We start from the raw sequence: 17,816 nt of genomic DNA, 5'->3' as shown, positions 1-17,816 counted from the left end.
AATCAGTCAGCTGCACTGTTGCTCATATGTGCACGCGACCTCCTTCTCTCTCATTCAATGCTTTACGACGCCCCCTCCTCCAACCCAAATCATGCTCCCGCTTTCTAGCGCAGAGAAATGTCCCCGGTGACACCGAGGGATGACGCAGGCTCTTTCCTTCATCCCGTGTCCCACCGCCACCTCCCAACACCATCATTTACCTCTCGCCTCCTTTTCCCCCCTTTTATATTCCCTCTTCCTGCCTCTCCTGCACTCCCTCTCCCTCTCTCGCTCGCCCTTTCTCTCTCTCTCTCTCTCGCTGCTCTGGCACTGCAGTGCTGATTGTGATTGCACACACACACACACACACACACGCACACACACATATGCATGCACCCACACAGAGCGTCGCCGAGAGGCAAGGACTGCAGCAGCATGCGCCAACCGCGGCCCGAGCCGCTCGGGAACGCCAGAAAGGCGAAGTGAGGCGAGAATGTTGCGCGCCGTCTCACGTCAGCATGCATCATTGCAGCGGCGGCGCTGATGCATTTCAAGAGCACATAGCTTATGTTATCCGGCCTCCTCTGCACTGCCTCCGCATCCTCTTCTCCCTGCTCCTCCCACTCCAACTCTTCCTCCTCCTCCTCATCCTCCTCCCGTCTACCGCTTCGCTAGACAGGACTATAGATTGACCGGGACTAGCCAGTGCCGGATGATCAGGTTTGCTCCGGCTGAAAGATTCCCTCCCCGGCCATGCTACGACTACGTCTCCGCCCGTTCCCGGATTTTCCCTGACATTCGAAGCTAGGAGACGAGCGGGCACCCGCGAGATATCTCGGATGTGTGTGTCGCCGCTAAGCGCCGTTGCCATTGGCCCGTTTCCTTGTTTTTGCTGCTTGTTTTTGCCTTTCCTGGCTAGCAGGCACTGCAGCATCAGGACCGCAAGACCGATCAAGTGGTAGGGCATGAGGACCCGGGGCGAGTGGAAAGGAAGGGCTTGAGTGCTTCCATTGCTGCCGCTGCTGAGGTGCTTATCTTGATTTTTTTTTTTTTCATCCTCCAGAATAAGAGTGTCCGGTGGGGGGTGGGCTGCGAGAGCGCAGGTATCCGGGCCCCTGCAGATCCTAGCAGAACGGGGTGGCTCTCGCGTAGAAGAAGCGAGCAGGACGTCCTGTGGGAAAGGGCCGGCTCGGGCATTGGCCTCCTGATGGTGGCTATTTTTGTCTCCCCTAGCTGAGTGACTGGGACAGAGGGTGGAAGAGAAGATGCTTATGGCCCGGGACACGGCGCGAGATGAGGCTCAAAAACTACACAGGAAGTGGCTGAAGCATCAGGCCTTCATGGCGGAACTGGCCCGCAACAAGGAATGGCTGGCCAAGATAGAACAGGTGAGTGAGATGTGATCTAGGCATGATGTGGGATGGCGAGGTCGCATAGATGGAGCAGGTGAGTCGGGGAGGGGGGGGCAGCGGGGCGTCATGTTAAGAAGAGCGCGCGTGCGGCTTGCGTTTGAGGCCAGGTGAAATGGGGAGATTGATCACTGATGGTCGCGTTATTGGCAAAGGGGTGGGGGGGTCATCCTGAATAACATTCCCAAGGTTATGAACGGTAACTGTGCTCTCCGCGTTCACAGGTGACACGATCGCTTCGCCCTCTCCGGCGGCGATCGCGTCCATCCGCCGTTTGAATTTGAGGACGCAAAAATGTTGCCGGCAACCGTGATCACATACGTTTCTTTCCAAACTTATTCCGCACAAAAACACAGTCTGCTATTACGCTATCCTACTCGCGCGTCTTCTGCCTGGGCGAAGCTAAGGTGTGCCGTTAACGTTGAAGTTAGCAGGCCACGTTTTCACAGATTTGCTGCTGTCGGTCAAGGATAGCATTTCCGGTTCAATGTCTTTATTTGAGGGTGGTGGCACTGGAAATTCTGTTCTGCTCATTTTGATCTCACGGTCTGTAACCGAAGCACCATCAAAATTCATCTCTTTTTTTAGTATCGGTAACATTTGGGATGTTTGAGTTCAGTCTTTAAAAACAAAAACATTTACATGCGCTGTACGTAAACCAGTTACCGAATTCCTCCCATTGCATAAATAAATGCGATGCACTTTAATGATCTTTATACTTTAATTTATTGTTGCTTCCATGATTAAATATTCATGCTATGGCAATGTAACTAATTACATGGCATGGTCCTTCAAGAGAAGTCCTCACACTGTTGGTAATGCGCCTATTATATCACATTAGGCTTTTTGCCTCTCTCCTGTTTGTGTGAAATGGGTTTTAAGATTAACCCCTGTGTGGTAGTTCAATTTTCAGTCTCGCGGTATTTTAGCCAAGGGATGGGACACTCCCGGTAGTGTGATAAATAAGTGGTCGAATCAGGTTTACATGTCACCATCTGGGTGAAATTTCAGCTCCTTAGCGTCTTCTTTCAATGCATTCCCTTTGATGTGAAATGCGTTTAAAGTAAAGGGTGAAGGATCGGACAAAATACAGCGCAAACTAGCGCCATCTAGAGGAGTCAAAAATTCAACAACTGCTTCGTGAAGCATCTTGAAGCTTCGTTTTCCAATCCTAATGGCTTCTTCCTTTGCCGTTGCTTGAAACTTAATTCAGTTAAACCACGTATTCAGTTTTGTCGGTTTCCTTCACCCACTGCCAATTACATTTCGCTGTTTTTACGCCTTTGATACAAATGAAAGGAGCATCACTATCAGACTATATTGATGAATTGTTGAACTATCGGACAGCTCATCAATTATAGACTACGAATATTGTTTTTGCTGTAAATTACTTTCAATTCCGAGGCTGATTTCTTTGATCGGAGAGTATTTAAAGTATGTAATCTGCAGTGGTTAGTCCAAGGTGTATCCCGGGTCTCCCTTAAAGTCAACTGGCGTAAACTCCAGCTCACTCACAACCCAAATGAGGATAATTGTTATAAAACATGGACGAAAATATGTGCTATCATCCAATCCATCAGTCCTCATTCCCGATACTGGAAATGTGATACCATTGTCAATATGAACAGATTACTGCTCATTCTGCAAAAGTTCCATGAGGGCATATATATTATGTCTATGTATATATATATATTTGTTTTGTGCGTGTCTCAGTTGTATGGACTTGAAACCACTTTTGGGTCATTTTTATCCACATCACTCTGGCAGGATTTTAACCAAGGGATGGGGCACTCTTGCGAGAGTGAAAAATAAGGGGTTGAACTTTGACATGTTGTCACCATCTGGGTGAAATTTCTGCTCTCTGGTGTCTTCTTTCAGTGTTTTGATGGACATTGAATCAAATATTCTCAAAATACCACTGTACGGCCAGTGTTTTAGATATTTTGATATCTTCGCTGCCACACGCAATAACTGCCGTTAATAGTAAAAAAAAAAACAAAAAAAAAACAGTATTAACTTGGCAAAGGTGAGCGTCATCGCACTTTTATGTGTTTGTGGTGCTAAAACAAAGCTAACTACTATTCTCTTCTCACGTTGTTCTTTTAACACCTTTTGTACAAGCTGAATGTTTTCTCACAAAAAGTGTTAAAAAAAAGAGCTACACACTGAAGTTACGCGCTTTAGGCTGAACTGACAATACAGCGTCCAATACCTTGAATCACACATTTGGAAACGTTCTAAAAATGCTGGTTGTTATTCCGCAACTGTACAAAGAGAATGGGATTTGACATTAGAGGCTTTAATGTACATTATGTGATAAAACGGAAACTTGTTGCCTTCTCTATGCATCAGGATTCTTACCTACAGTAAATCAGCACAAATTACATCCGTATTACTCCTGTAAAGTTCAGACTATTAGCGACTATCTTTTCTCACGCTTTGAACCCTGTGGCGTATCTGCAGTTTTTTAACTAGACACCAGAGGACAAAAGAAGATAATCAAAGTATTGATTTTGCGTTTGAACTGCTATTTCACTCACCACCAGCTTGCGTTCTCTACTAGTAAACGCAACCAGGCATGTTACTCGCGTGTTGTTGCAGTATTCTAACAATACAAGTGTGTCAGTGTTATGTTGAAAATATGTTGGTGTCTGTGTTGAAGGCATGAGGTTGCTGTAACCAGGCGGTTCAGAAAAGAGTTTTAAATGTTACAGCCTGCGGTTTATGGTCCGGTGCGGCTATTCGTAACAAAAAAAAAAAAAAAATCAATGTTCTGTTATATTTTTGCTGATGCTGCATATACTCCAGTGGGGTTTATAGTTTGAAAAATACGGTACTTTTTCTCTTACCAAATATACTGGAGGTGTGTACGTGCGCTTGTGTGGTCTTGCTGGTGTAATGAACCAATGCCATTGGCGAACAACGCTGCACATTTGTTCACTTTTGAGCCATTATATCCTAATTTAGGTCAATATTAGGCCCCCGTCAGCATCGCATCGCGCCCCCATGGGGGGCCCGCCACTTTGCATCAAATTGTCAATTATCAATGCATTTTGCATAATATGGACATCGAAGAGGTAGAGACACGCACACGCAGTAGCGACATACAGTAATGTGTCTTCTCCGTCGTCTGCGGGTGTAAATAAACGTATTCAAGAGAAAACGTGCTTGCATAACTCCAATTTCGCTGCTGCGTCAGCATCGCAGGAAAGCCTGCAGAATTTCGTATGTTAATGCCACGTGGAAGCGGTTTCAATATTGTAGCATGCTAGCCATGACTGTGTTGAGTGAAACGGTCACCGAGCAGGCGTGTTCTGACGCCAACTGCTCAGCGCACCCGCAACCTTATTGACGCTCCGCAAAGCTTTGATTTGCTTGTCTCCCTTCCTCTTTGACTGTGCCTTTCCTCGTCTGCTCCTCGGTCGCCACCGACCCCCTATCTGATTTCTTCTCCTCTTGCCTCTGTGTGTCAGTAAAGCCATGAGAGGAGGGAGACTGCTTTCTGCTGGCTCTGCATTATGAGAGGGAGAAGGAGGCTGAGGAATGTAAGAGAGGGACTGAGCACAAGCAGAAGTTGAACAGAGACACTGTGCCAAGAGGAAGAATGCAGCACTGCAGATAGTGGAGCTCTAGAGAGAAAAAATGGACACATATATATATATATATATATATATATATATGTTCAAGTATCACTGGCATCATTCAGCGTTTCCTGTTACTGTAATAAACTCCAGTTTATGCTAGAAAGGAAACACCACCCTGACTGATATCAATGCACGATTTTATTCAGATTCCCCTACACGACCCCATAACAAAAAAAGAAGCACAGGTACAGGACAGATAGAAGTATGTTAGACTTACAATGCATGATTTGTAGGTCAGCCCGAGGCCAAACCTTGCTCCATTCCCCGCTTCTTTGCGAGCAGGGGGTCCCTGCCTTGGCATGGAGCTCTGTTATTATTCCCTGTTATTTTTGGCTGCAGAATTCATCTCCTGCCTGTGATTTTTTTTTTCTTTTCCCAGTCCAAACAACGGCATATGTACAAAGTACAGGTCAAGGTTAAATTGTGAGGTTCATCAGCCCACGCGCTCATGATGACCTATCAGCTTTTGATTGCCAGTTTGGCGGATTCAGACGCATTGTATTTATCTCTATAAATAGAAAATGTTGTACAGCCTTTTCCAGCTGGAGTGTTCTTCATCTTATCCATATCTTGTTCTGAGAGAGGCAGCAGCTCAGCCCATAAGAACCATCCCTTGAAGCTATGGCTGACATTAATGGAGTGTACAAGGGAGAAGCAGAGTCACTCAGCCAAGAAATGACAGTCTCCCACATAATGCATTTTTGAAACTAAATAAGGCTAGCGTGGCTAGCAGCCACACGACGATTTGTATCAATCTTTACAGTCTTCCTGTTTTCTGTCCTTAGGAGGGCCAAGAGCTGATCCAGGAGAAGCCCGAGCTGCGCACAGTTGTGCAGCAGAAGCTGGAAGAGATCAGGGAGTGCTGGTCCGACCTGGAGACCACAACCAAGGCCAAGGCTCGTCAGCTCTTTGAAAACAACAAGCCGGAGCCGGCGGTGAAAAGCTATTCGGACCTTGACAACCAGCTCTCCCACTTGGAGCGGCAACCCCCACAGCTGGAACAGGCACATCATCTGCCCACATTCAATGAGCAGCTCCAGAAATTCCAGGCGAGCACAGCACAAAGGAAACCATCGTCCGCAGTAAATAGAACAGTATTATTTTTAATTTCAGGCTTGTGGCATTGTGACATTAACCTCGTACCCCCTTTTTTTTCAATGACTTGATAAAACATCCCTCCAGGACTAGTGTTTGATATTTTTGATTTAGTTGAACAATGATTCTGTTAGAACAAAAATTCCACCGCACAGGCGTCGAACTCAGAAGCCCAAGCACGTCATCTTACGCGCTCCATGAAAGCAAATCATGTGTCCGCCGTCCGTTGACTTCTGATTGGAAACGAATAATCTATCAATTGGTTGGGTAGATGCGACAAGACAAACGTTGATTTGGTTTCGCCGTCAAGTTGCCCATCACCGAAAACGAGTTTGACACCGCCGCTCTACTCTTTCTTTTTGGCATAGGCTATGGAGTCTCAGTTCAGAGACATTTACAAGGACGTGGAGGAACTGGGCGACTTGCAGGGTATTTGCCTCCCCCAGCGAGGTCTGATGGCGGAAGACAAGGAGGGCGGCGAGCAGTCAAGCATGGTAGAGACCCGCATCGTTCGCCTCATTGAACCCCTGAAGGAGAGACGCCGCATCCTGCTGGCGTCCAAAGAGATGCACCAAGTCGCTCAAGATCTGGAAGACGAGATGGTGAGCTCTTCATCTTCTCATTTTGATCATCATTCCGTTGTCTCATTTTGATTATGCAATAGCTCTGGATTCAAGAGAGGCTTCCCCTGGCGTCATGTAAGGAATACGGGAATAATCTCCCGAGCGTGCAGCAGCATGTTAAAAAGAACCAGGTGAGTGTTGCTAAAGTTCGAGCTAAACTTTAACCTTTGCGCGGCATTTTGACCATTTTTTGATCATCTTCATTCTTGCAGTTTTTTAGCCAAGGGCTGGTGTGATAACTAAGGCTAGGTTCGCACTGCAGCGTCACGACAATGATCTGATTTTGTTTTCAAATGCAACCCAGGCCACTTTGGTACGTGGCGCTAAATCTGATACGTATCCGATCTTTCGGTCCCAACGACCAGCTAGCATTCATCCGACTCGCAAGTAACAACCAAGCGATAAACTTCTGCACTCGAAAAGATGGGAGCGGATTGGACAAAACAAAACAACGATGGCGGAAGAGGTGAAGATAACGCGATGAAGGCGAGGTGTATTTTGTCTCTCGTTCTTTTGAGCGAGGGAGACGTTGCTGACACTGCACAATGATGCCTTGGTCAAAAACCTGACCCTTCCACTCCTCAATGTTAATTTACTCCTTAAATTTAACAGATTCAAAATAGTCTGGCTTAGGTATGAAAGTCATTTCAACATAACCGGGTAATTCCGTCAACATTCAAAATCAAAATTGCGCACTAAGCCCGCAATGTGAACCTAGCCTAAGTTGGGTGAAATTTCAGCTCCCTGCTGTCTTCTTTCAATTTTGATTTAAAATGCAAATACCTCATAAGGGTTAACCCAGACACTTACTTGAGATCGGTCTTTCAGACCCTCCTGATGGACGTGGCAGGGCGACGGGCGCGTGTTGAGGAGGTTCTGGACAGGGCTGGAATTATCGCCTCGCTACGTACTCCCGAAGTGGAGTTTGTGCGCGAAGGGGCCGGCCATGTACGACAGCTGTGGGAGGTCTTGCAATTGGAGCTGGAAAGGAGATCTGTGATGCTGGACGCAGCACTGCAGGCTCAACAATACTACAGTGAGGCAGCCAAAGTTGAGTCCTGGCTGTCAGGTCAGAAGCTCCAGCAGGCCAACGACGAAAAAGGCGCGGTACGGGCAACACTTGGCAAGCCGCTTCATTTGCAAAGCAGCCGCGAGGGCGTAGACTCACCTGTGATGCTTTTCAGGATGAGGCCAGCACCCTGCAACTGTTGAAGACTCACCTGGCCCTGGAGCAAACAGTGGAAACGTACGCGGAGACCGTGGGCATGCTGTCGCAGCAATGCCAGCAGCTGCTCGAGCTCGGACACCCAGAGAGGTGTGACATGACTCATCGTTTGACTTTCTCTTCATCTGTCCAACGCTGACCGTAGTTTTAGAAATATAGATCTTTTTTTCCTAGTATACAATGCTACCGTATCTTAAATCAGAGGGTTAGGGTTGGTTGGATATTACGAATGACTGAATGGATGAAACCCCTATACGGATGAAGATACATGCATACATGTTCAGGGGCACTCTGGCCATAGGAAATTATCGACGTGGCTGTGGCCACACCCCCCTCCCACAACATGCGTTCGTATTTCTAATTCTTGCGCGATCTATAATTGTTGTTGTCTATTTTCCTCAGTGAGCAAATCACCAAGCAGCAGTCCCACATAGACAGACTGTACGTGTCGTTGAAAGACATGGTGGAGCACAGGAAAATCAAGCTGGAGCAACAGTACTGGCTTTATCAGCTCAATAAGGACGTAGAAGAATTAGAGAAATGGATCACGGAACGTGAGACTGTGGCGAGTTCTACCGATCTTGGCCAAGACCTGGAGCATGTGACGGTGAGACTTAGGCATTCTTCTATGGTGGATGCAGGTTAAAACTTACAAGAAATATCCTATTCCATAAATGTGGTCTTTAAGTGCCGTTCTTTTATCTACAGATTCCATTCAGGTCACGTTGATTCCATTGAATTACGACTGCACCTTAAATGGCTCTTTTTCTTCTCCAAGGTGCTTCAAGAAAATTTCACCAAATTTGCCTCGGAAACCCACAACATTGGCCAGCAGCGGATGGAGCAGGTCAACAAAATGGTGAACGAAATGATCGACTGCGGTCATTCGGATGCGGCCACCATCGCCGAGTGGAAGGACGGCCTGAACGAGTCCTGGGCCGACCTCCTGGAGTTGATGGAGACCCGCAGACAGATGCTGGCAGCGTCCCACCAGCTCCACAAGTTCTTCACTGACTGCAAAGAGGTGTGTTGCAAGCCGCGGCTTTTTGCAGCTTTTCCCCTTGAAGCGTTAGTGGTGACAGCCCCGTTTGGTGTTGTAGGTTTTGGCTCAGATCGCGGGGAAGACGAAGCAGCTGCCAGAGGTGAGGGCCTGCCAAGCCAACATCACCAATCCAGCCACCCTGCAGAGACTTATGCACTCTTTTGAGCATGCCCTGCAACTGTTAGTTACGCAGGCAAGTCATATCTCTTCTTTGAATCATTAATCGCATAACTTCATTTTGGTTCCAATGGATACAGGGTGTTTCCTTAACTTGTTCAATGCCAAAGACGTATTTTTACGTTGTTTTTTTTTTTTTTTGCAACAACTTGCAAATGAATGTGTTCTTAATAACCACCAGCATGTTTTAAATATAATCATCGGTCTGGTTATCATTAATAATTGATTATCATTAATTAAAGTCATGGCCTCCGATCTCGGTTCAGGTACGACAGCTACAGGAGAACGCCGCTCAGCTGCGTACCATTTATGCTGGCGAGAAGGCTGAGGCCATTATGGAAAAAGAGCATCAAGTGATGGAAGCTTGGAAGGAGCTGCTAAGCTCTTGTGAGGCCAGCCGTGTCCAGGTCACCTCAGTGACAGACAAGGTTCAATTCTTCTCAGTGGTGCGCGAAAACCTCATGTGGATGGAAGGCATTATGGGTCAAATTGGATGGGACGAGCCCAGGTAAGATGTTGTCTACTGTTCTTGGGAACATGTTTGCGTTACCGTGTGCAGGCCGTTGCGTTGCGGCACTTGTGTTTAATTTTGCTGTCCGTGCTATATGTAGCCGGCGCATCTGGCAATTCGGTGACCGAAAGCAGAGTCGACTACCTGCGGCAATCTAGCATGGTATGAATCGTATGTACCCTTTCAGGGATTTGGCTGCATTAGAGGTCATGATGAAACAACACCACGAGCTGAAAGTCAAAATAGACGGCCGCAGCAAAACCATCCAGCAGTGCGCGGATCTCGGCAAGATCCTCATAGCTGCCGGCAACCCCGCATCGGAGGAGGTCGGGCGAACCTAACCGTGAATCACTTCAGATTCCAAATTATGCGCGCGCATTGGGGTTCCCGCAAGAAGAACATGAGTTTTTCTTAATGTGCTGGTTTTGCTTCGTGGCTGCAGATTAAAGAGAAGTTAGATGCCCTCCTGACCAAGCAGAAGGATCTCGTTGAGAAATGGGACAAACACCAGGAACGCTTGCAGCACAGTAAGTAGCTCACTTCTCGATACAACACAATGGTAAATAAATGAACCTTAAATATGAGGCAGGTCACACTCATGCAACCGAACCGTGCCACGTGCATCATAATGCCAGGCGATCGTAAAGGATTTAATCGGAGGCTTTCTTCTTCAGAGCACGAGCGCTTCCAGTTTGCTCAGGAGACAGTGAGAGCAGAGGCCTGGCTGAAGGCCAAGGAGCCCCCCATCACCTCCAAGCAACCAGAGGGGGCACAGACCCAGGCCCAAACCGATGAGGTTGAGCAGCTCATCCTTCGCCATGAAGCCTTCCGCAAGGCTGCTGTAACCTGGAAAGAACGCTTCAGCTCCCTCCGCCAGCTCTCCATAGTAAGCCTGACGCTAAACCGCTTTGATTCCACGGCAAAATAAAAACCTCGAGGTATCGGTGCAGCTCGGCAGGCGCGAGTCTATGCCGGTGATTCTCAAAGTGCGCTACGGGTACCAGCGTTGTGCTTTTTTCCGATCGGTCTTGGTCTCGAGACTAGCATCAAGACCGTCTCTTCAAGCTCTCGGTCTTGTTTTTTGGCTTGAACATAGCTATAAAGATTAAACTATCTGACGTCGCTGAAGGCAGAGTTTGAGAATCGCCGGTCTATACCATCTCTTTGCAGCTGTCGTGATCTAAGTCATTGCACCGCGTCTTTTTATTTCATGTTGTTGTATTTCATGTCTTTCGTTTCTTGTTTTCTTCCCTATCGAGTGCGCTATTAGTTATTTCCAAAATGTTTTTCAGGCCGAGAAGAAAAAAGAGGAAGACAAAATGCCGCCGCTCTCCGGTCGGAGGATGTTCCCGTTATCTTGCCTGACTCCGGGCGGCACCTCGTTCGGTTCAACGCCGTCCTTCATGAGGCAGATGGTCCACGCCCAAATTGAAGCCACGCCTCTACAGACGAGCGCGGACTCGGCCGCGCCTCCCGCAACCCAGAGAATTTCCTCGTCGCTCGCCGGCTACAACCCGGTCTCGAACGGATCAGGCTACCACGGCCTCGAGTCGCAATGCGGCGGCAAGTCGGCCAACCCCTCGTATCTTGGGATGAACCACCAGGCCGCCGGGGGCGGGAGTGACTCTGCTTTTTCGGCGTTGACTTCCCACTGTGGAGGACAGGACATTTCTTCTCATCCCGGGATAAACAATCAAAGCAACGATAGCGCCGAGAGCTCCGGTTACTTTGGACCGCCTGCGGGTTGCGCGGGTGGCTCCGGCTACGCCGCGCAAAGCCACCCGGGCGGCGGCAGGTTAGGGAGTTCGGGTAACCTGGCTCAGGAGCAAAGCGCTGGCGCAAAAGGGTGCCCCGGGTTTCTCCAGCAGCAGAATATGGGAAGTTCTGGATATCTGACGCAACAAAATCTAGGAAGCTCCGGTTACTTGACGCAACATCCAAATATGGGGAGTTCGGGATACTTGGGACAGCAGCCCAATTTAGGGAGTTCAGGATATTTGACCCCGCAGCCAAATTTGGGCAGTTCGGGGTATCTGGCTCAAAATTATCACGGCGGCGGAGGGATGGGCAGCTCCGGCTATCTCGCACAAAATCATTACAGCAGCGGAAGTCTGGGCAGTTCGGGTTACCTGGCGCCCAGCGGTGGCATCATGGACCCAAAAATGGCGTACGCGTGGCAACACTTGAAAGCCGACTTCATGCAACCCGGGATCAATCACATTCACAAGGCGGTGAACCCCCTCCTGGAGGCCAGCAGAGCGCAGCGGGAACAGTACGGCGACATCCCCATGGCGGACATGATGGGCCCAGAATCAGGACTGGACCTACTCCACGGCCGTCTGCAGAGAGATCCCCGGGGCAGCCGCTCGGACCCTCAGATGGACCACCTGAGGCGGGAGAGGGAATACAAACTGGGTAGACAAACCTCCAGCGAGCAGGAGATCCAAGCCCGGCTGAACGAGCTTCCCATGATCGTGCGGCAGGAGCGCTATCGCAGACGCTTGGAGAGGCAGTCGTCCAGTGAGCAGGAGGGAAGCGGCAAGCAGAGGTTGCAGCGGCAAGACTCCAGTGACCTGGAGGGCTCCGTTAAAGAAGGCTCCGAGAAACGCTCGGGGTGAGTCCAAATGGTGACGCTGAGCGGTTGGCCGAGCGACGATTTGGTTGCGGGAATCGGATCTATTTGTTGTTGGGGTTTTTTTACTCCTCTAGATGGCACTGTTAGTGTAAAACAGTTTTCACTTTTTTTTTCCAAATGGTAAATGCAGCACCTCCAACACCTCCTGCTGTCCGTAACGAAAAACAGTCTAAGTCAGTGTCCCTTTAATGCAAAATCATTGTTTTTTTTTTTGTTTTTTTGAATGAAAATGCAACGTTTGCGTTTCACGCCGTGCTGTTTTCACAGACCCTGAATTTGGACTGGTCAGCTTTCACAGTTTAATGTTAACGGCTGGCTCATGTTGTTCTCTGTCACTGCAGGGAAAAGAGATCCACTATGGCAGAGATTGTAGAACAGGTCCAGGAGAGGGAAGCGGCCCACGTAAGTTCATTTTTACAGTAAGGAAGAATGGCGCAAGTTACGGAATGCCTTTGTGTGATTTTCTGAAATCTGCTTCATCAGGCCAGAGGAGAGCCGTACCGGCCTCCAAGTAGCCTTTCGGCTCCCGTGACACGTTTTGACGGTCGCCCCCGTGCTCGAGATCGACCCAAACCCAGGCGGCGGCCTCGCCCGAAGGAACCCGAGGAAACCCGTCGCTCGCGATCGGCTCCGGCCACCGGCGCCCCGACCACGCCCCAGCCGCCGTCCCACACGGCGCACAACGAAGGATTCTTGTATCGCAAAAAGGCCACCAGCTCGGATCTTGAAGCTCAGCAGAGGAGTCCCACCAGGTAGAAAACCGCTGTGGTCCATTTGACATCAAGGCGGCCGAACAAGGATCGGTGGAAGAAATCGATTTCAATCTGACGCGGCTTGCGCTTCCTTTTCCAGCAAATCCTGGGTGAATGTCTATTGCGTGCTGAAAGAGGGCAAGCTGACCTTCTACAAGGACGCCAGGAACCATAACGCGACATACAATGGCGAGCCGTCCGTCGACCTTTCCGACTGCTCTTTTGACCCTTCTTTGGGATACAAGAAAAAGAAGAACGTCTTCGTTCTTCAGTAAGATCGCTTGCAAAATGACCATTGCGTTTTATTGTCCGGCGTCAAGCGCATCGCAAATGGGAACAACGAGCGACTTTTGTAAATGCGGCATATTGGAATGCTATCGTTTTGCGCAGCATGAGAACCTGACCGTCACTATTTCTTTTTCCCTCTCAGACTCAACGATGGGAATAACTTATTAGTATTCCATGCGAAAGATGAGGTAAGGGCATCGTCGACTAAACGCTTCAAAAGACGGCATACAAAATAATGACTACACGTCGCTTTTTTAATACCCACCTTTGTTTCTCCAAATCGAGTCAACGTTAGTGGGGCGCTGAAGAAATATTTCAATCTTATCGAGTGACTTTGGAGGAAAAAAAACAAACCAACACTTTATTAGTCTTACTCTTCGAAGAGAAATTGCTCCACTTTAGGTGGAAAAGTCATTGTGACCGCCGGGATGACTTTGTTTGCAGGAGGACCTGAAAGCCTGGACTTCCAGCATCGCCACCTGTATAGCCGAGCACGAAGCCATGGCCAAGTGGGACAAGCCCGGCACGTCGGGCATGGACCACGACCGCTCGGAGAGAAAGGAGAGGTCGGAGGGCGACGCGGACGCCAGGTCGGAGAGGTCGGAGCTCGTCGGCGAGGAGCGATCCGAGAAAGAGAGGTCAGAGAAAGGGGACGGCTCCGATAAGTTAGACACGTCCGAGATCGCCGACAAGCTGGAGGGCGGGGCGGGGGGCTCCAGCACATCCGGAAAGAGCAAATGAAAGAAGCCCGCTTTTCTTTTTTTTTTCCGGTTTTTGACAAACGGCGGTTGTATGAATGGAAAGCATGTTTGCAATCGCACAGCTGGATTTACAATGAGGTTAGCGCCCGTGGACAAGACTATTGAAAGTCATCCGTCAGCCAACCTCCCCTTTAACCTAAAGTGACGCGGCAGCGCTCGCATTGCGCCACCTGCTGGTGGGGGTTGTCATCCGTTCATCTTTCTATGTTTCAGTGACTGATGATACCATATTTGTCTCTCTGTCTTGTCAGTCTAGAAACACCTGAAAAAGAGGTGAATGAAATGTTCACGATAATTTAAAAAAAAAAAAAAGGAACTTTTGAAGCAATATACTTTTTTTAAGTTCGTCTCTCTTGTAGTGAGGGATAAAAGCAGATGAAATATGAAGTAGATGCAAATGTGATGATTTGATATGATTTCTCATCCGCACACCGTTAACCCCAGTCTTGCACCTTAGATACTTCCAAACATACTCGATCTTGAAAACATAGTCATCGTAGATCATGTTATTATCATGGAATGCTGGTGTTACCCACCTAGCTTTTTTGGATGTTGTTAAATACAAATTATTTTTTTGATCCATGTCGAAAAAGAAATAAAAGAAGGGGGAGCTATGAAAATGCTTAGGGTGACACTATTTGACATAATGCCTTTGTACACAAAATCTGAACACTGCATGAAATCTAATAGTCTCTTAGTGCACTTGTTTGACTTTTGTTTATGTTCTTGGAATCATTTGGGGGGGAATTGCAATAATTTTTGCGCCAGGGAACGTTTCGCAATCATGGTTCACTGCTCACAAACCGGGGTTGTCTTCCATCGACGAGTTCTGAATGACTTCTCCTTGATCCGCTATGTGAATGATGAGGTGCCCCCCCCCCACGACCACCCTGCCCCACCTTGGGTTTGTTCTCCGTCCTTATCGTTTCTTTTCCCACCTGAGGAATTGTACAAACCCCAAATGATACAGAGGCTTTCTGTACCGGTGCGAATTTTCTTTTGTCATGATTGTGAAAAACCCACGATGCAAATCTGTTCCAAGTCATGAATTGTATATACCTATCTTTGTGTGAATATCAATAAACCATGTGCGCTAATGAAACGGTACACTAAAGTGAAATGAGTAAAAGTAAAACATTTATATTAATCCTCTTGTCAAATAAATTCATTACATTTAAAGGAAAATATGCAAATTAGAAGTCACTAATGAATTACATAGCATATATAAGTACACCACTATCTAGTTGTATGAGCCACTTTTACCAGGGGAAAAGCAAGCGGAAACACTCCCAATATGCTCGTATTTTTATATCCCCGTTTCCTTTATTGACCCCCAGCCCGAATACGAGCAACTGGCCGACTGTGCGTTTGTCAGAGGTGCGTGAAATGTATGTACTGATGTATTGGTGGCGAGCACATTCTTTTACATGTTTGAGGAGGATAGAATATAAATGTGAACAATGTGGCCATAATGACACAACGTGCGTAAAATCCCTTCAGATAAGTGCAGCCGCAGCCGGGAGATCATGTTCTCATCATTGCACTTTGAACCATAACTAATTCAAACAGTCTTCCTTTCTTTGAAAAGCCCAAAAGATGCTTTCCAATTCATTGTCCCACACAGGGAATGAAGCGAGGGCGCCGTGTCCGTCCGCAGCCTTCAAATTCTTCGACCCAGAATCGACGAGCCGCTCGCCGTCTTTTACCACGTGAATGTTATTTTCCTGTCACTCGTTTAACATAAAGTGCCATGTCATAGGCTTTGATGAAAGAGCCCTAAAGAAGACTGCTGACGATTGAATTGAACTGAACATAAAGCTGTCATTGCAACACCCTCTTTTAGCATTCACTCGGGAGCTACAATACTTTCACGTGCTGTATGTAGTCGCTCAAGCGCGACATGTTTGCTCTCCATCACTTTTATCAAGCACTCTGGGGACTTTTTGTTTTTTTTTAACTTTCATTCCACGTTTTAAGCAACACAACTAAAGAGACAGCACAAACTGTGACTGAAAAAAATGCAACTTTGCTTTCCTTCATTGATGGTCTTCATGTGTGTATGTCTTTGTTACTTTCCATTCAAACTTGCTGCTAAGACATGAATAAACCTCCGAACTTGCTGATGCTAATGTGACACTCCGTTGATGTGGACATATTCTGTACTGTATGATCTGCGCTTTGAATCGCGTGGCCGCATTCGAACATTTGGGAGGTTAGGGTTAGCGCTTCCTACTCAAAACTTCACTGCGGGCTACGGATTCTCAAAGTGTGGCACAGGGAGTCAAAATTCACTCTGGTACCTCCAGCTGTCCTTCCATAATCATTTCTGTTGCAGAGTTTTCAGCTACCCGGTTTCCTCCTTTTCTACAGAAAGTGCAAATTCATAAACAAAGAAAAAAAGGTAATGGCAAACAAAAAAAAAAAGGAAAAACACGTTGCAAAAGATGAAACATAACAGCAAATAAAAAATGACAAATAAAAAAACAACTACAGGAGAAAATTGAAAACCGAAACTAATCATTAAAAGAAAAAAGGCGATTTCAAATCAAAAACATGTCAAAAGATGAAACAAAACCAGAATGAAAATTATGAATGAAAAAAAGTTGATCCAAAACAAAGTACAAAAAGCACATTAAAAAAGCACTGGACACAAACGAAAAAAAGAAAAGAATATCTAATACAATCCAAATACATCGGAAAAGAGAAAACACAACACCCAAAAACACATTACAAACGCACATTTAAAATGCAAACAAGAACAACCAAACAAAATACACAAAACAAAACAAATAAACAAAATAAAATCAATCACAATCAAAAACACAAACAAACAAAAGCTGAAACACAAGAGCAAATCAAATATCGTTGGTATATGTACAGAAAAAAAGCAGAACACAAACATTTTAATGCAGTACCAACTAGGTATTTATTTATTTTTTATTTTTTTTTACAGAAGGAGAAAGTTTCTCCAAACTAGTTTTCAAACAAATTCTGAGTGAATGGATTTAAAAACAAAAAAAAAACGGTGCCACTTTTGTTTGCACTGTCGTGCCAGCTGGGTGGTGATGAGTGTATGCGTGTGTTCGCGCGCGTGCGTGCGTGTGTGTGTGGAGGGGGGTACATACATGTATACATTATTGCACAAATCCTGCACAACTTGATGTATGCTTCAAGAATGTACATTAACATTATGATGTTTATTGAATTGAATTACGTCTAAATTATATCTGTCTGTGGAAATATGAAATATGGTGATGTATAAAATCAGTTCATCCCTCCACTTTGCCATTGTCTTCTTTCCTCTCCAGGTGTTAAAAAAATAATTTTTGTATTGTTATCCTTTCTGTGAGGCAGTTTCTTTTTTAAGTTTTTGTTTGGCTTTGTTTTGTATAAGGTCAATTGTAAACAATAATAATATACATCAGAGTATTCGCTGAATAATACTGTGACCCTGAAGTTCACATTACAGAAACAAATAACCAAACAAAAAGATCATTGCAAACAAAAAACAGAATGCGTGACAAATACATAAAATCACACACAAGAAACAAAAAAAATAATCGCTAGTAATAGAACGAACAAAACGAATCAGAATTGTAAAATGTACAGAATATGAAACATAACAGCAAATTCAAAAATTACAAGCAAAAAACATGCAAAATAATAGTAATCGCA

The 17,816-nt window shown here is 46.5% G+C and overlaps 1 protein-coding gene across 6 annotated transcripts; it reads left to right on the top strand.

The window, feature by feature from the left end:
• The first annotated feature begins 326 nt into the window (after positions 1–326).
• sptbn4a (spectrin, beta, non-erythrocytic 4a) lies at positions 327–16,270 on the top strand. 6 transcript variants are annotated; one of them, XM_088441224.1, is made up of 21 exons: positions 327–461; positions 659–1,006; positions 1,213–1,367; positions 5,818–6,114; positions 6,496–6,729; positions 6,792–6,881; positions 7,579–7,857; positions 7,935–8,065; positions 8,378–8,582; positions 8,754–8,999; positions 9,076–9,210; positions 9,461–9,702; positions 9,893–10,031; positions 10,148–10,232; positions 10,380–10,591; positions 10,998–12,319; positions 12,682–12,742; positions 12,824–13,092; positions 13,193–13,363; positions 13,523–13,568; positions 13,825–16,270. In XM_088441224.1, the coding sequence occupies exons 3-21, from the start codon at positions 1,245–1,247 to the stop codon at positions 14,119–14,121; spliced, it is 4,584 nt and encodes a 1,527-aa protein (XP_088297350.1). In that variant the 5' UTR covers positions 327–461; positions 659–1,006; positions 1,213–1,244; the 3' UTR covers positions 14,122–16,270. The 6 variants fall into 6 exon arrangements, with proteins under 6 accessions (XP_088297350.1, XP_088297349.1, XP_088297353.1 ...); XM_088441223.1 differs by having other exon boundaries at positions 339–461; positions 655–1,006; XM_088441227.1 differs by having other exon boundaries at positions 341–820; positions 902–1,006.
• The last annotated feature ends 1,546 nt before the right edge of the window (positions 16,271–17,816 follow it).

This window comes from Hippichthys cyanospilos, chromosome 18 (assembly GCF_059441005.1).
Source record: "Hippichthys cyanospilos isolate Australia breed blue-spotted pipefish chromosome 18, RoL_Hcya_1.0, whole genome shotgun sequence".
Taxonomy (NCBI): domain Eukaryota; kingdom Metazoa; phylum Chordata; class Actinopteri; order Syngnathiformes; family Syngnathidae; genus Hippichthys; species Hippichthys cyanospilos.
The sequence above is the reverse complement of the archived record's forward strand: the minus strand, read 5'-3'. Positions and strand labels throughout refer to the sequence as shown.